The sequence below is a fragment of the Portunus trituberculatus genome, chromosome 4 (genome assembly GCF_017591435.1).
Source record: "Portunus trituberculatus isolate SZX2019 chromosome 4, ASM1759143v1, whole genome shotgun sequence".
Taxonomy (NCBI): Eukaryota; Metazoa; Arthropoda; class Malacostraca; order Decapoda; family Portunidae; genus Portunus; species Portunus trituberculatus.
Genome location: NC_059258.1, coordinates 3,070,071 through 3,087,570, shown reverse-complemented (window position 1 = coordinate 3,087,570; position 17,500 = coordinate 3,070,071). Strand labels below are relative to the sequence as shown.

General features: G+C 37.8%; 1 protein-coding gene across 2 annotated transcripts in view; it reads left to right on the top strand.

The window, feature by feature from the left end:
• The window catches only part of LOC123512763 (CD109 antigen-like), a 103,833-nt gene that overhangs the window by 57,673 nt on the left and 28,660 nt on the right, over positions 1–17,500 (top strand). For both annotated transcript variants that reach the window (XM_045269342.1, XM_045269347.1), the window contains exons 6-7: positions 15,091–15,142; positions 16,166–16,296. In XM_045269342.1, coding sequence (XP_045125277.1) covers positions 15,091–15,142; positions 16,166–16,296 — 183 coding nt within the window. The remainder of the gene's footprint in view (positions 1–15,090; positions 15,143–16,165; positions 16,297–17,500) is intronic.

Here is a 17,500-nt window from a genome sequence, read left to right as displayed (position 1 = left end):
CTCTCCCTTCTATCACCTATACCTTCATTTATCGCCCCTCTTCTCCTGGTGGATTTTTTCTTTTCTTTCTCTTTTTATCATCATTTTTTGTATTTCCACCTCTCTATTCCTAGCACCTCTCATTTTCCTTCCCTTTCTCTCCCTCTATCACCATTACCTTTCATCTAACGCCCCTCTTCTCCTGGTGACGGGCGGCGTAACTCAGTGTGGCGTGTTCCCTTCTTATCAGCCTCACACTCGCTGCTCTCTAATGTTCCCCACACGCTTCCTGTCTTGAGGCTACGCGGGAAGGTTACGTAAGGTCATTAGTATGTAGGGCTTGTGTCTCGGCTACCTTGTTAACTGTGGAGTGTTGAGTCCTTTTCACGGGGTTACTATTGTGTGTGTGTGTGTGTGTCTGTGTGTGTGTGTGTGTTTACGTGGTTATTATTGTGTGTGTGTGTTTTTTTTGTGTGTTTTTTTACGGGGTTATATTTTTGGTGTGTGTTTTGTTTCTTGTGGTTTGTTTGTGTGTTTTTTTTTCAGTTTATTGTTTTTTATTGTTTTTTTTCTTTTTTCTTTTTTCTTTTTTCTTTTTCTTTTACGTTTGTGCCTACATGTCAGTTTCTTATTCGCTTATTTGCTTACTTTTCCAGTTTCGTAGTTAGGTTAGGTTAGGTTTACTTTCTTGACCTACTTATTTTCTTACTTTCTTTCTTTCTTTCTTTCTTACTTAATCAATTTCCTAGTTACTTATTTGCTTATTTTCTCAATTTTATAGTTACGTTAAGTTAGGTTATCTATCTTACAATTCTATCTTCTTTCTTACTTTCTTTTTTTCTTACTTTCTTACTTTCTTACTTTCTTATCTTACTTTCTTAATCAATTTCTTATTTATTTATTTATTTTCTCAGTTTCATAATTAGGTTACTTGCTTTACATATCTATCTACTTTCTTACTTTCTAACTTTCTTACTTTCTTACTTTCTTACTTTCTTACTTTCTTACTTTCTTACTTTCTTACTCAATCAATTTTTTAGTTATTCAGTTATTGGCTCATATTTTTTCTTTTTTTTTTTTTTTTTGTTGTGTTTATATTAAGATCCTTATTTTTCTTCTTGTTTTTTTTCATTTCTCTCTATTTATCTTCATTATTATTGTTTCCTTCTCATCTTTTTTCTTTCTTTTTTTTCTTCTCTTTTTTTTGTGTTTATATTATTATTTTTTCTACTTCCATTTGTCTTTTTTTTTTTTCTGTTAGTTCACTTTCTTCTTTTGCTTATTTGGTTGTGTCAAGATTTTGTTGTTTCTCGTTTTCTATGTCGTCTGTATTCTAGAGGGTCACTTTTTTAATTTTTTTTTCTATAAATTGTTTTAAATGTTTTCATATATTAAGTTTTTTTTCTCATTTTCTTTTTTTTTTCAATTTATATTTTTCTTATTTTTTTTTCCATTTTTCCTTTTCCTTTTCTTTTATTTTCCTTTTTCTTTTTTCTTTCTTTTTTCTTTTCTTTTTCCTTTTCTTTTATTTTCCCTTTTCTTTTCTCTTTTTTTTTTTTTTCTTTTTCTTTTTCCTTTTTCTTTTCTCTTTTCTTTTTCCCTGTTTTATTTTCTCCTTTTTTATTTTCCTCTTTTTTCTTTTCTTTTTATATTCCTCTTTTTATTTTCCTTTTCCTTTTCTCCACCTTTTTCCTTCATTTATTTTCCCTCATTTATTTCCTCTTTTTCTGTTTTTCCTCTTTTTAATTTTTCCTCTTTTATTTTTTCCCCTTTATTTCCCCCTCATTTTTATCCCCTCTTTATTTTCCCTCTCTTTTTTCCCTCACTTTTAAATATTTTCCTCTTTTTTTCATTTTTCCCTTTTCATGTATCGTTTAAAACATTATCCTTTCATTTATTTCTCATTTTCTTTTCTTTTCCTTCTTTTCGTCATTGTAGGAAAATGTTACAATGGTTTCTCTTTTTGTTTCGTTCTTTGTTCTTTATCGTTCGTGTGTTTGTTCTCCTTTCACTCGACCTTTTCTAAATTTCAAAATGTATTACTCCTTTGTCCCCGATTCCTTTCTTTATCATTCATTACGTTCTGTTTCTCCTTTTCTCTTCTCCTTCCTGTTTTTCTTTTTTTTATTTCTCTCTATCTATCGTTATTATTATTGTTTTTGTTGTTTTTATGGTTATGTTTTTTTTTTTCAATAGTTCAAGTTGTTTTTATTTCTATCGTCTCAATTTTTACGTATTTTTGTTATTCTTTTAGTTTTTCTCTCTCTTCCTTTTTTATTTTTCTTTACGTTTCTTTTTTTTCTCTATGTTTTTATTTTTTATTTTCATTATTCTCTTAGTTTCTCTCTCTTCCCTTTTATCATTATTCATTTATGCTTCATTTCTTTCTCTATGTTTAGTTTATTTTAATTTTTTGCATATTTTTCATTAGTCTAGTTTCTCTCTCTCTTCCTTTTTTTTTTTATCATATCCTCCTTTATACTTCTTGTCTGTTCTCTTTTATCCCTCTTTTCTGTCCTCCATGCTTTATTTGACTTTTTCTCTATACACCAAGTTTTCCTATTGCATATTTCGCTTCCTCGTATCTTCACATTTTTCTTTACTGTTTCCTTCACCATTATGTTTCCCTCCTACCACCTCGTCCATTCTTCCGTCTCATCACAACACCATTATTATTTTTTTCCCCTTCAGTCAAAACACTTTTTTTTTTTCCTCTTTGTACTCTTCACATGCAGATGATGAAGCAGAATTTCCACCTATTGCGCGTTAGTTCCTGTTTTCTGTTTTCTTTTTTTCTTTATTTTCCTTCTTTTTTTTTTTCCCTCGTGTTCGTAACAGGTGAAGGAATTAATTGTAGTCATCAGGTGAGGTCAGAATCACACACACTTGTTTTTCTGCGTTTGATTACGTACGTGTTTATATAATTTGTTTTGTTATTGTTTTTATTTGTGTGTGTGTGTGTGTGTGTGTGTGTGTGTGTGTGTGTGTGTGTGTGTGTGTGTGTGTGTGTGTGTGTGGTGCGGTGGATGGAGATGTGTGTGTAATCTCTCTCTCTCTCTCTCTCTCTCTCTCTCTCTCTCTCTCTCTCTCATCTTATTCATCTCACAATTTGCATGACATTTCAATTCTTAACTGTAGGAAGATGAATCAAGCTTCTGTCGTAACTTCAGACACACACACACACACACACACACACACACACACACACACACACACACACACAATACACACACATGATCTGTGTGTGTATGTGTGTGTGTGTGTGTGTGTGTGTGTGTGTGTGTGTGTGTGTGTGTGTGTGTGTGTGTGTGTGTGTGTGTTTCATGGGAAGGGTTCTGAGTTGACAATTTTGTGTGTTTAAAGATCTTCATTGCTTTTTCTTCTCTCTTTCTTTCTTTCTTTCTTTCTTTCTTTCTTTCTTTGTCCTTGTCCACTTAAGAGTTCACCTTCCCTTCTCTTTCCTCCGCCCTTGACATCAACCCCCAAAAAAACAAATTTGCCCAACACTCTTATCTTTGTAGCATAATTTACGAGGTCTCTCTCTCTCTCTCTCTCTCTCTCTCTCTCTCTCTCTCTCTCTCTCTCTCTCTCTCTCTCTCTCTCTCTCTCTCTCTCTCTCTCTCTCTCTCTCTCTCTCTCTCTCTCTCTCTCTCTCTCTCTCTGACACACATTGCAAGCCTTTCCTCTTCCTCTTCCTCTTCCCTTCTCTGCAATGTTACCTAGAGCTGGCCTCGTGTCTGGAACCAGTAGAACCATTTAAGATGAGAGCACATAGCACTTCATTTAGCAACCTCATCTTAGCAACCACTTCCTTGCAACCATTTCCTTACTTGTCCTCACCGCTCACCACCTGAGTTATGATGAGAGCACACTGCCCTATCTAGCAAGCATTTCCTTTCTTGTACTGACCGCTGGCAACCTGAGTGTATGATGAGAGAGGCTGGAGGTTGTTCTGACGATGTTAAAGTTTGGATTCCCACTCCATAACACCCTATTTTGCAACCACTTTCTGATTTGTACTTGCCACTAACGTCATTTTATCCATAACAACTTGAGTTTAAGATGAGAGCAAGCAATATCCTTTTTAGCAACTATTTCCTGGCTTGTACTTGCAACTAAGAGCATCATTTCATCCATAACAACTTGGTTTTAAGATGATAGCACATTACACCCTATTTTGCAACCATTTCCTGACACGTACTTGCCACTAACATAATTTCTCCCCTAACAACCTGGTTTTAAGATGAGAGCAAACAATATCCTTTTTTTTCTATTTATCTATCATATATTGAGATCGTTGCTATTAGTGACTGTTTTAACCACCTAATTATTGACATTTTTATGGGGAACTGGCCAAGGAAAATAAAATGACATTAGAAAAATGAGTTAGAATAAAGAGTTCTCGTTAAGGTTTTGTTCTGAAATAAATCAAGAGAATCATTAAAAAATTGAGCCTATCCAAAACATATCCAACCCTTTCTTTTTCTCGAACACAATACTTTCTTTCAAAATTATACCAAGGAAATCATCATAAAGAATCCAGATATATTCAAAATACATACGACTCTTTTCATTCCAACCACTACTCCCATTCCAAACTAATTCCTATGACTGACTCCTTCCTGGTCACTGCATCCATTCTAAACATAAACCACAATGAGAAAACAGTATCCATGTGTCCGGAATCCAGCTTTATCCAGCCTGAACCAAGTGTCTCTCGCTCATCCTTACCTGGCCTTTATCAATTGCCATCACGATCTCAAGGTACGTCAGTTTACCCTTCCGTAGTGAACGCCTCCCTTTCCAAACCAGAGGAGACTGGATATAGAGGCTTAGCTCCTTCAAGACTGACGCATTTTGACCTTGAGTTTTGTGTGCGATTATATAATTTTATTGACATTAGGAAGGGTCTATGGAGGTCAGAATATTAATGGCCACAGTTTTCACTATTTTAGCCCGTTCAGTACTGGGATGCATTTTGACCTTGAATTTTGTGTGCGATTAGACCATTTTATTGACATTAGGAAGGGTCTATGGAGGTCACAAGATTAATAGCCACAGTCTTCATAATTTTAATCCCATACATGAGTTTCTGAAGCTGTTTAAAATCACCAAATAGTCACCAGAATGAATGAGGAAAGACGTCGTGGTATTGAAGGGGTCAAGGAGTGCTGAAAGGGGGTGAGGGGGGGGGGGTGAAGGGGCTGTAGAGTGCCTTGGTTACTCCTTTCCGCTAGTTCTATCCAGATCGTGTCTTTTACGCCATATTTGAAACCATTGCACGTGTCACCATCTGGACTTTCAATGAACCTGTCCTTCTTACTCAATGTGTGTTGTGTGCCTATGTCTCCTCTCTCTAACTTGCGTCATCATTCGGACTTTTAACTAAATAATTTTCCGTTGGGTTTGTGTTGCTGGGTTTAGGTTGTGTAATCATTCGGACTCCTAACTAACTTACCTTTGTGTTGTGGTTTGTGTTGCTGGGTTTAGGTGTGTCATCATTTGGAATCCTAACTCAGTGGCCTTTGTGTTAGATTTGTGTTGCTGGATTTTGGTTCTGTCATCATTTGGACTGTTAACTTTTTTTTTTTAAGAACATAAGAAAAGAGGGAAGCTGCAAGAGGCCGCCAGGTGTATACGAGGCAGTCCCAGTGTGTTTAATCTACCTAATCCCATCTATCTTCCTCATCCATGAACTTATCTAACCTTTTAAAGCTCCCTGTTGACTAAGCCCTGACTAAATGACCACTGAGACCGTTCCACTCATCAACCACTCCAGTTTCTTCCCATTTCCTTCCTAAACCTCAATTTTCAAGTTTAATCCATTATTTCTGGTTCTGTCCCCGCTACTGATCCTAAAAACTGCATTCATGTCCCCTTTGTTAAAACCCTTATATCACTTAAATACTTCTCTCAGGGCTCCTCTTAACCTACGTCTCTCTAAGGAATGATAGTTAATATCCCTCATTCCCTGTTTCTTTCTAGTCATCCTCCTTTGCGTTGCTGGTTTTGTTCAGGTGGTGTCATCATTTGGACTCGTAACTAACTGGTCTTTGTGTTAGGCTTGTGTTGCTGGCTTTGGGTTGTGTCATCATTTGCACTCCTAACTAACTGGTCTTTGTGTTAGGCTTGTGTTGCTGGCTTTAGGTTGTGTCATCATTTGCACTTCTAACTAACTGGTCTTTGTGTTAGGCTTGTGTTGCTGGTTTTGGGTTGTGTCATCATTTGCACTTCTAACTAACTGGTCTTTGTGTTAGGCTTGTGTTGCTGGCTTTGGGTTGTGTCATCATTTGCACTTCTAACTAACTGGTCTTTGTGTTAGGCTTGTGTTGCTGGCTTTGGGTTGTGTCATCATTTGCACTCCTAACTAACTGGTCTTTGTGTTAGGCTTGTGTTGCTGGCTTTGGGTTGTGTCATCATTTGCACTTCTAACTAACTGGTCTATGTGTTAGGCTTGTGTTGCTGGCTTTGGGTTGTGTCATCATTTGGACTCTTAACTAGATAAATTTTGTGTTGTGGCTGTGTTGCTGGGTTTAGGTGTGTCATCATTTGGACTCTTAACTAACTGGCTTGGTCTTTTGTGTGTGTGTATGTTGCTGAGCCTTGTTGAGGTTGTGTCACCGTTTGGACTTTTAACTAGTAATCTTCAGCGTTCATTGTCATTTTGCTGCTATTTGTATGTAATTTGAGTCTTGATTACCTGATTCACGTATTTTATTCAATTTTTGGTGCTAAACAACTCCAGTTCCATTATATCATCCTATCCGTCACCATTTAGACTCCTAACTGCCCAATTCGACTGTTAACAAGCTAATTTATAAACAAGCCTTTCATTTTAACAATCACTGACTCCGTTCTTCATTATTATTCTCACGGAACACCGAGAAAACCGTATATTTGACCACACGTCACCATTTGGACTCACAACTAGCAAAATCAATAAACTAGCCAAGTAGTAAATAAATCCTTCCTTTTTAACACCAAGACATTCCTATTTCTTATGACCATTCTCACTTAACACCCCAAAAAATCATTATTTAATCACACGTCACCATTTGGACTCACAACTGAAAAAATCAATAAAGTAGCCAAGTCGTAAACAAATCCTTCCTTATTAACACCAAGGAACTTCTATTCCTTATCACCATTCGCACTTAACACCCCGAGAAGCCGTTATCTCGATCATTAGTCACCATTTGGACTTTTAACCCCCTAACGCAACTGTCTTTCCTATTAATGAATGACTTTCTCTCCTTAACCTTGATCTTTGGGCTCAGAAACACCACCTAGTCTTCCTGCCTCCTTCATGCTTACTGGGGCGTGGACAGGAGGAGGAGGAGGAGGAGGAGGAGGAGGAGGAGGAGGAGGAGGAAGAGAGAGAATAATAATGTGCTAACTGTTAGGAAAGAAGATAAATGGGGAGAGAGAGAGAGGATGAAGAGGAAGTTAAGTTAAAGGGAGGAGGAGGAGGAGGAAGAGAAGGAGGAGAAGGAAGAGGTGGAAGAGAAGGAGGAAGAGGAAGAAAGAGAATAATGAAAGAAAGATAAATGGAGAGAGAGAGGATGAAGAGGAGGTGAAGTTAAAGGGAGGAGGAGGAGAAGGAGGAGGAGGAGGAGGTGGAAGAGGAGGAGGAAGAGGAAGAGAGAGAATAATAAAGTGTTAGGAGAGGAGATGAAAGGAGAGAGAGAGATGATGGAAGAAGGGGAAGATAAAGTATAGAGGAAAGAATATGAGAAGAAGAAGGAGGAGGAGGAGGAGGAGGAGGAGGAGGAGGAGGAGGAGAAGAGGAGATAAGAAATGAAAAAAAAAATGGATAATAACGAAAAATGAAAACAAGAAAAGAAAATGACGAAGGAAAAAAAAGAAAATGATGGAAAAGAAGAATAAGAAAGAAAAATAAGAAAATAAAATAAAGAAAATAAGGAGAAAAAGGCAAGAAATGAAGAAATGAGAGAGAAAAGTAAATAAGAAACAGAACAAGAAGAGGAGAAGAGAAAAACTGGGAGAAAGAGAGAGAGAGAGAGAGAGAGAGAGAGAGAGAGAGAGAGAGAGAGAGAGGAAATGTCAAGGTCACGTGTCCCTTTTGTCAGGTCAAGGTGTTGTTGTTGTTGTTGTTGTTTATGTGGTGGTGGTGGTGGTGGTGGTGGGTTTGTTTTGTTTGTTTATTTATGTTTTTCTTGGTTCTGTTTTGTTTGTGTGTTTGTTTGTGTGTGTTTGTTTTGTCACTGTTTTCATGGTTTTATGTTTATCTGTTTGTCTGTTTGTCTGTTTGTGTCTTTGTTTTGTTTGGGTTTGTTTTTTCTCCCTGTCTGTCTGTCTGTCTGTCTGTCTGTCTGTCTGTCTGCCTGCCTGCCTGTCTGTCTGTCTGTTTGTCTGTCTGTCTGTCTGTGAGTCTATCTATCAATCAGTCTGTCTGTCTGTCTGTCAGTCTGTCTGTCTGCCTATCTGTCTGTCTGTCTGTCTGCCTGCCTGCCTGTCTGTCTGTTTATCTGTTTATCTAATTGTCTGTGTGTCTGTCTGTCTGTGTGTCTGTTTGTCTGTATGTCTGTCTGTGTGTCTATCTACCTGTCTGTGTGTCTGTCTGTGTGTCTGTGTGTCTGTGTGTCTGTCTGTGTGTCTGTCTGTGTGTGTCTGTGTGTCTGTGTGTCTGTGTGTCTGTATTAACCAACAGGAAATACTTGTTACATATTCCTTCATTTTGTTACATTTCTTCATTTCTTTAGTTCATTTCCTCAATTGACCACAACTTTCTGTCAGCGAACACTACTTAAAGAAAAACAAAACAATTCCTTCATGTTTCCACTTACATCGATCATATTTTTGTCAAGTTAACATATTTTTCATTTTTTTTCACCATTTCCTTTTTTTTCACGTCCATTGCAATGTTACGAAAGGGAAAAGGCACAAAATATTACCAGAACTCTTGCATTAGTGAGAGAGAGAGAGAGAGAGAGAGAGAGAGAGAGGGAATGGCATTGAAGATAAAGAGTGGAATGTGGAAAAGGAATGATATATGGACTTTTCTCTTTCATCTCATCCACTCACTGTATTCATCCACTTCATGTATCCCCCCCTCTCTCTCTCTCTCTCTCTCTCTCTCTCTCTGTCTTTTTTTGTCTTTCTATTTTCATTTGTCTTATGTCTACTTTTTTTGTCTTTCTGTCTTTGTTTCTCTGGTCACTAGTCTGTCTTTCTATGTCTGTCTGTCTGTCTATCTGCCTGTCTGTCTGTCTGTCTGTTTGTGTTTCTGTCTTTCTGGTTGTCTGTCTTTGTGTGTGTGTGTGTGTGTCTGTCTGTTTGTCTCTCTGTCTGTCTGTCTGTCTGTCTGTCATTTCACTCCTTCAAATCTCACAACACACTCCATCCTTTACGTCATCCTTCACTATTTCACATTTCATCATTCCCACATTGTTTATTTGAAGTTGTGGACAAGAGAAACATTAAAAACAAGACTCATTCCTCATGTTGTGTTTCTATTTCTTACAATCCTCAACACATTCTTCATTTCCACTCCTCCACTTCAAGACCATCCACTCTGCCACCCTTCCTATGCCTTATCACACGTAACGGTAATCTGGTTCACTTGTTCGGCTCCCCTCCTGTTCGTTTGTGTTCGTTTGTGTTCGTTTGTGTTCGTTTGTGCTTCCGTTTAAATTTTTTTTTCGTTATTTCTCTCCTTCGTTTGTGTTTCTTTGTGTTTCTTCGTGTTCGCTGTAATTTTTTGTCTTTCAGCTGTGTTTCTGTTTTTGTGTTTTTTTTTCCTTTTCTTACTCCTGTTCTTTGTTTGTGTTTCTTTGTGTTTCTTTGTGTTCGCTGTTTTTTTTTTTCAGCTGTGTTTGTGTTTCTGTGTTTAGTTTTTTTTCGTTATTTCTGTTCTTCGTTTGTGTTTCTTTGTTTTTCTTTGTGTTCGTTGTCATTTTGTGATATTTTTTCATCTTTGTGTTTCTACTGTCTTTCTTTGTGTTTGTTCGTATTTCCTATAAGCTTCCTCGTGTTTCCTCTTCGCGTTTCCTCACACAAAATCTTTAAAACGGCAATCCTTTGTGTTTAGCATCGTTTGTCCTTCATTTGTGTTCCCTTGTGTTCCCTCCCTTGTTTTCCCCTTCGTCTTTTTTTCTCTCTTTCATTTCCTTCCACAAAATTTTCCCTTATTGTTCGTTCGTCCTGTTTTGGTACCATTTCCCCTTCATTTGTGTTCCCTTGTGTTCTTTCCCTTTGTTTCTCTCTCCGTTTGTTCTTCATTTGTGTTCCCTAGTGCTCCATTCCTTCTGTGTTTCATTTCTTATACTGTTTGTTCATCTTGTTTAGTACCTCATGCCCTTCCTTTGTATTCTCTTGTGCTTCCTCCCTTCGCTTTTCTCTCCCTTTGTTCTTCATTTGTGTTCCCTAGTGCTCCATTTTTTTTCGTTCCTTTCTTCCTCCTTTGTTTCTTTTCCTTATAAAAAAAAAACCGTGTTTGTTCATCCTATTTGATACCTTCTGCTGATTCCTTTGTGTTCTCTTGTGCTCCTTCATTCTTTTCTCTGTTTTATTTCCTTATACAAAACTTTCTCTTTATTATTTGTCTATCCTTCTTCTTTGCATCATTTGTTTTTCCTTTCTGTTCTCTTGTGTTCCTTCGTTTTCTTTTCCCTCTGTTTCATTTCCTTATACAAATCTTTCTCTTTACTATTTGTCAATCTTTCTTGTTTGTACTATTTGCCTTTCCTTTGTATTCCCTTGTGCTTGTGTTTCCTCTCGGCGTGGCATTTCCTTATCCAAAACTTTCTCTTACTATTTGTCTGTCTTATCCTGTCCATATTTGTCCTTTCTTTGTCTTTCCTTGTGTTTGTGTTTCCTCTTGGCGTGGCATTTCCTTATCCAAAACTTTCTTTGTCCATCCATTCTGTTCATGGTTTTCCTTCCTTTGTGTTCCCTTGCGTTTGTGTTTCCCCTCGTCGTGGCATTTCCTTACACAAAAGTTTCCCCTATTCCCCTTTGATTTGTCTATCCACCTGATATAAAACTTTCTCTTACTATTCGTCTGTCTATCCTTTGTGTTCCCTTGTGCTTGTGATTCCTCTTGGCGTGGCATTTCCTTAAACAAAACTTTCTCTTAATCTGTCTATCCTGTTCATATTTGTCCTTCCTTTGTGCTCCCTTGCGTTTGTGTTTCCCCTCGTCGTGGCATTTCCTTATCCATGCCTTACATCACCAACACGGCAATGTGGCGGGGCGTTGAGGTAATCCTGTAATAGTTGTTTGCCTTCACTCGCTCCTATTTATCGCTCCAGTCTTCATATTTAGCACCATCATCCTACATTGACTTGCTTGTGTTTGCCTCCTCTCCTCCTCGCCTCTCGGATGTCTTGCGTGGGTCAGGACTCGTTACCTGAGCTCACCTGCAATGCTACGTGTGATCTAATTATGTTACGTTAGATCGGGTTTCTCTTACTCATTTACTTAACCTAAATCTTGTATAAATTGTTACGTTAACCCCTTCAGTGCCAGGACGCGTTTTCATTTTCATTCTGGTGGTTCTGTACAGCTTCAGAAACTTATGTAGGGGGTTGAAATAGTGAAGACTGTGGCCATTAGTCTCCTGACCTCCATAGACCCTTCCTAATGTCAATAAAATGGTCTAATGGTACTCAAAACTCACATTTTCATATTTATTCTGTTTTGTGTTTAGTGATTCCATACAGCTTCAGAATACTTACGTGGAGATTAGAATAGTGAAGACTGTGGCCATTAATCTCCCTGACCTCCATAGACCCTTCCTAATGTCAATAAAGTAATCTAATCCCACTCAAAACCCGAGGTGAAAATGCGTTCCAGTATTGAAGGGGTGAAGTTTGGTATTTTTTATTAAGTGTCGTTAGATTGAATGGTATTGTTAAGTTAGGTTAGAATTCTGTTGCATTAGGTCAGTTTAGGGTTGAGTTAGGTTAGGTTAGGTTAGATTGGACTGGGGTTGTGTTAAGGTAAGTTAGGATTGTAAGTTAGGATTGTTTTAAGACACATGAGAACGTGATATTTACTTACCTTTACTTACCTGATGTACACCTGTGATCTAATTAACTACTGTATTAAGGTAAGTTAGATTAAATTGAGATTGTTTTAAGACACATAGGAACATAATTGGGGTTGTTTTAAGACAGAGAGGAGCATAATAGTTCGCCTTACCTTTACTTACCTGACGCACACCTGTGATCTAATTAACTAACGTATCGTCTCGTTAACTTCTCACCTCACTAATTAAGTACTCAGGTGTTCACTCTTTTTACACAATTTTCCTTTGCCAAGTCGTTTTATGAGTTCATCCTTTAGCGCCTCAGATTTGCTCGTAACACTTAACCATCTCACCTTTCTCTGAATTAAATATTCACAGATAAATGGTAGTCTTCTCATTCACCTTTATCGTCTCACATTATTAACGCCTTTAATTGAATCTACACCCATCAACATTCTCATCTTACTAGTGATAATGGTTTGCCTTCACCTTACACGCTAATTGGCAACACGCAGGTAGGAAATCAGGTGGTTATCTTAGTTTATTGGTCTGTTAAAAAGAAAATTGGTGTGTGGAGTGTCTTGAAAAGGGCAAAAAGAGAGAAAAGAAAGGAGAGTTACAAGCAGGAAGAAGTGTAGAAGAGGGCAGGGAGTTCCAGAGTTTACAAGAGTGGAAAATAGAGAGTACTTGTAAGAATTATGATGTAAAACGCAAAAAAAAAAAAAAAAAAAAAAAAATACAGAAAAAAGAAAATTCCCCAACATTATATTTTGAATGATTTAAAAGAAGTAATAAAGAAAAAAGGAAAAGGAAAGAAAAAGGAAGGCATCAGAATATTAAAAGAAGAAAAAAAAACAACTATTATATTTTGAATGATCTAAAAGAAGTGATCGTTTGCCAATAATGAAGACAGAGAGCAAACTAGTAATAATAAAGAAAAGAAAAGAAAATAAAGAAAAAGTGAAGGCATTAGACTATGAAGAGAAAAAAGAAAACTCCCAACATAATATTCTTAAGTATCTAAAAAAAAATTGTCGTTTACCAATAATAAAAGACTGAGAGAATACTTGTAAGAATAGAGAAAAGAAAAGAAAAGAAAACGAAGGCAAAGAAGAAAAACTCACACATTAATTACAGAAGAAACTAAAAAAAAAAAATCGTTTACAAATAATGAAGACAGAAAAAACTTGTAAGAATAAAGAAAAGAAAAAAAGAAAATAAAGAAAAACGAAGGCATTAGACTAAGAAAAGAAGGAAAAAAAAACTCCCACATCATATACAAAACCTAAAAAAAAAAAAAATGATCGTTTACTAATAATGAAAACTGAGAAAGAACTATTAAGAAAAAGAAAAAAATAAGAAAAAAAAAAAATTCAAACCATTAAGACCATGAGACCAAAACTTCAACATTATATTCAGAAGTGTGTAGGAGAAAAATGAAGCGATAGATAGGAGGAAATACAAAAAAAAAAACGATGCTAATTATGAAGAAAACAGGCAAAAAATAGAGGGTATTATAGAGAAGGGATGAATCTGCAAGTGTGAGTGTGTGTGTGTGTGTGTGTGTGTGTGTGTGTGTGAGTCAGTGTGATAGAGGCAAATCATGAGGAAGTGTGAGTGTGTGTGATGGTGTTTGCGTGTATGTGCGCGTGTGTGTGAGTGTGGTAGAACAATAGAGAGATAATGAGGAAGTGTGAAAAATAGTGTAATAGTAGTGTGTGTGTGTGTATGAGTGTATTAGAGTGGTGAAGAGTGAGACAGTGTGAGGGTGTGGTGGTGTGGTGGTGTGGTGGTGGTGTGGCTCGCTGGTTCACCTTTCACTCCCTCATCAGCAATGCACAGGTAAGGGTTTCTCAAGCTGGAGGAAGTATTAAGTGACCGGGCAGACCTTGCGCTTGAGAGGTATGGGTGTAAGCGACTTGTTTTTGTGGCCACTAGCTAACCAGGTAAAGGTTACTCGTGGGAAGGCGTAGAGGGCACACGCACACACACATACACACACACACACACACATAGAGAACTCGTTTTTATACTTAGAGAACATTGGCCATAGAAGTTGATAAAGAGTGAGACAGAGAAAAAAAAGAGAGAAAAAAAAAGAAATGGTCTATTTACATTCAAGTCAGGTTTTGATGAGGTTGTTGCAGTGTGTGTGTGTGTGTGTGTGTGTGTGTGTGTGTGTGTGTGTGTGTGTGTGTGTGTGTGTATGAAACGAAAAGACGGAAGAAGTCAAGATGAAAATAAGACTAACCAAATAATCAAATAACCAAAATAGACATAGAAAGCAAGAAACAGAAGAAAGCAAGGAAGGAAAAAAAAATGCAAAAAAAAAAAAAACAAAACAAAATGAATAAACGAAAAAAAAAAAAACGAAAAAAAAAAAAAAAAAACAACTTAAAACAAATCAAGAACCAAGCAACAGGAACACATGACGCCAACACAAGAGCACCGTGGGAAGTGCCAACAAGGGACACCATGAATAAAACACACAAGATTAGAGAAACGCATCACAGACAAACACAAATACATATGCGTGGGAGACAACACACGCCGCGCAGTGACAAGTAAACGACCACATGACTAGAATACAAACAAAGAAGGGATCAAATAAGACATAGTGGGTAGCAGAGAGAGAGAGAGAGAGAGAGAGAGAGAGAGGTAGACTGGTTCCTTTCGCCCATTACTTGTTTTTTTTTCTTTATATGGGGAAGTTAATGGGTGTTATCAAGGTAACCAGCCATTCCCGCTAGCCGCTGTTAGGAATGTGGTGCCTCTCTCTCTCTCTCTCTCTCTCTCTCTCTCTCTCTTAGTAAAAAAACGATATTAATGCAAGAAGTAAGGAAAAAAATGTGAGAGAGAGAGAGAGAGAGAGAGAGAGAGAGAGAGAGAGAGAGAGAGAGAGAGAGAGAGAGAGCGGTTTTGCGTTAAAGTTATTATTATTATTATTATTATTATTATTATTGTTGTTGTTGTTGTTGATTTTTTAATTATATTTCAGAGTATTGTGTGTGTGTGTGTGTGTGTGTGTGTGTGTGTGTGTGTGTGTGTGTGTGTGTGTGTGTGTGTGTGTGTGTGTCTGTGTGTCTGTGTGTCTGACCTTGTTTTTATGTCTGTTACAGGATCCAGAGGACAACATTATCAAGAGATGGGTTTCAAGATCACCGAGAGTAGGTTAGTCTGTCTGTCTGTCTGTCTGCCTGTCCGTCTGTCTGTCTACCTGTCTCGTTTTCTATGCGTCTATAATTGCATGTCTCTCTTTTCGTCTGTTTGTCTGTCTGTCTGTCTCTTTTTATTTCTATCTCTCTCTGTCTCTGTGTTCTATCTATCTGTCTCTCTGTTTCTATCTTCGTTTATCTGTCTATCTCTGCTTTTCTGTCCCTGTTTATTTCTCTGTGTTTTTCCGCTTCATTCCTTCATTATCCTCTATCCTTCTATCCACCATCCTTTCTACCAATCCTATCCAATCCTACTCTATCCCTGTTCATTTCTCTGTGTTTCTCCTCTTCGTTCCTGTTATTACCTACACTTTCCTTATCCTCTATCCATCTATCCACTATTCTTTCTGTCAATCCACTTATCCACCTAATCTTACTCTTCTTTCACCACTATCCACCCCATCCACAAGAAGAAGAGGAAGTTTTTGTCATGTTTTCTTTAATGCAAGTATGGATCACTATTCTAACTTTCTCTATCCTTCATCTCCCATTCCATTAAGTTAACGTTACTATTCTCTCATCTACCATCCTCTCTCTCTCTCTCTCTCTCTCTCTCTCTCTCTCTCTCCAGCTTCTTCTTTTTTCCCTCATTACTAAGTTAAATTCGCTTCTTTCACCCTCACTCTCTTCTTCTCTCACTCATTTCTAAGCTAAGTTCATTCTTTTTCACCTACCACCTCTCCTTCTCTTCCTCACTTCCTTGCTCTCTCTCTCTCTCTCTCTCGTTCTTTCATCCTCAGCCTTCTTCTTCTTTCCCTCTACATTGAGCTAACTTCACTTCTTTCACCCTTCTTTCACTTCTTTCTAAGCTAACCTCACTCTTCTTTCACCTACCACACTCGGTTTCCTTCTCTCACCACTAAGCTACCCCACTTTTCCTTCCTGTCACTCATCACTGTGCTAATCCTCACCCTCTCTCTTCTTCTCCTCACTCCTTCCCTTCCTTCACACCTGTACCTTTCCTTCTCTCTCTCCTTAGGTATCGTGGACGTCTCTTTCACGCTACCAGACCTGCCGCAGCTTGGATGGTGGCGCGTCAAAGTCCAAGCCAGAAAACAGGAGCAGGAGAAGCAGTTTTTGGTGCACAAACTTTATGAACCTTTGTATGAGGTGAGATGGTGAGCTGGTGAGATGGTGAGCTGGTGTGGTATTGTGGTGGTGTATTCAAGGCTGTGTGTGTGTTGGGGGTGTTTGTGTGTGTGTGTGTGGGAGGGAGGTGTGTGTGTGTGTGGGTGGGTGTGGGTGTGGATGGCGGAAAGACGGCAGAGGGTCACCTTTTGATATTTTGAAGTGTGTGTGTGTGTGTGTGTGTGTGTGTGTGTGTGTGTGTGTGTGTGTGTGTGTGTGTGTGTGTGTAGCTAACCAGTCTATACTTGTCCTATCTTATCTTTGTCTATATTTATAATTTTTTCCCTCAGTTTTCTTAGTATTTACGTGTGTGTGTGTGTGTGTGTGTGTGTGTGTGTGTGTGTGTGTGTGTGTGTGCATGAACGTGTATTTCCGTGTGCGTGTGTGCGTGCATGCGTGTTTATTCTCCTCCCGTGTCCTTGGTGAGTTCATTTTTTTTGGTCCTCTCTGCGCCAGGTAAAATATTAATCACAGGAGTCGCTTATTCAGTTCCACAGCTCAATAAATCACACGCTGACGTAAGCAAGGAGGGAAAAAAGTAATGATAGAGTAAGGAAACAGCTGAACCTTCTCTGACTTTTTCTTTTGTGGGATCAGAGGGAAAAAATGCAATAGACTACCTTGTTCCTAAAATCTTGTGTTATTTCTAGATAGTGAAGTGATTTGTAATAGAAAGAACAGTGTTACAATTCTATACATGGAAAAGTTATGTGAAGAGAACAGTTTGCTATGTAAATTTCCTTATTCTAGTTTAGTTGACCTTCTCTCTGTTTGTTTATACAGGAAAAAAAAGGAAAAGATGAAAAGAAGTAACTTAGTTCATATTTTCATTGAGTTAGTCTTCATTTAAGAGATATTGGCCTAAGGAGGATAAATGATGGAAAAGAAAGTTATGTTAACCCCTTCAGTACTGGGACACAGTTTTACCTTGAGATTTGTGTACAATTAGACCATTTTATTGACATTAGGAAGGGTCCATGGAGGTCACAAGATTAATGGTCACAGTCTCCACTATTTTAATCCCCAACATAAGTTTCTGAAGCTGTATAAAATCACCAAATAGTCACCAAAATGAGTGTGGAAATGCGAGTTTTGGATACGATTAGAACATTTTATTGACATTAGGAAGGGTCCATGGAGGTCAGAAGATTAATGGCCACAGTCTTCACTATAGGGACATGTTTAC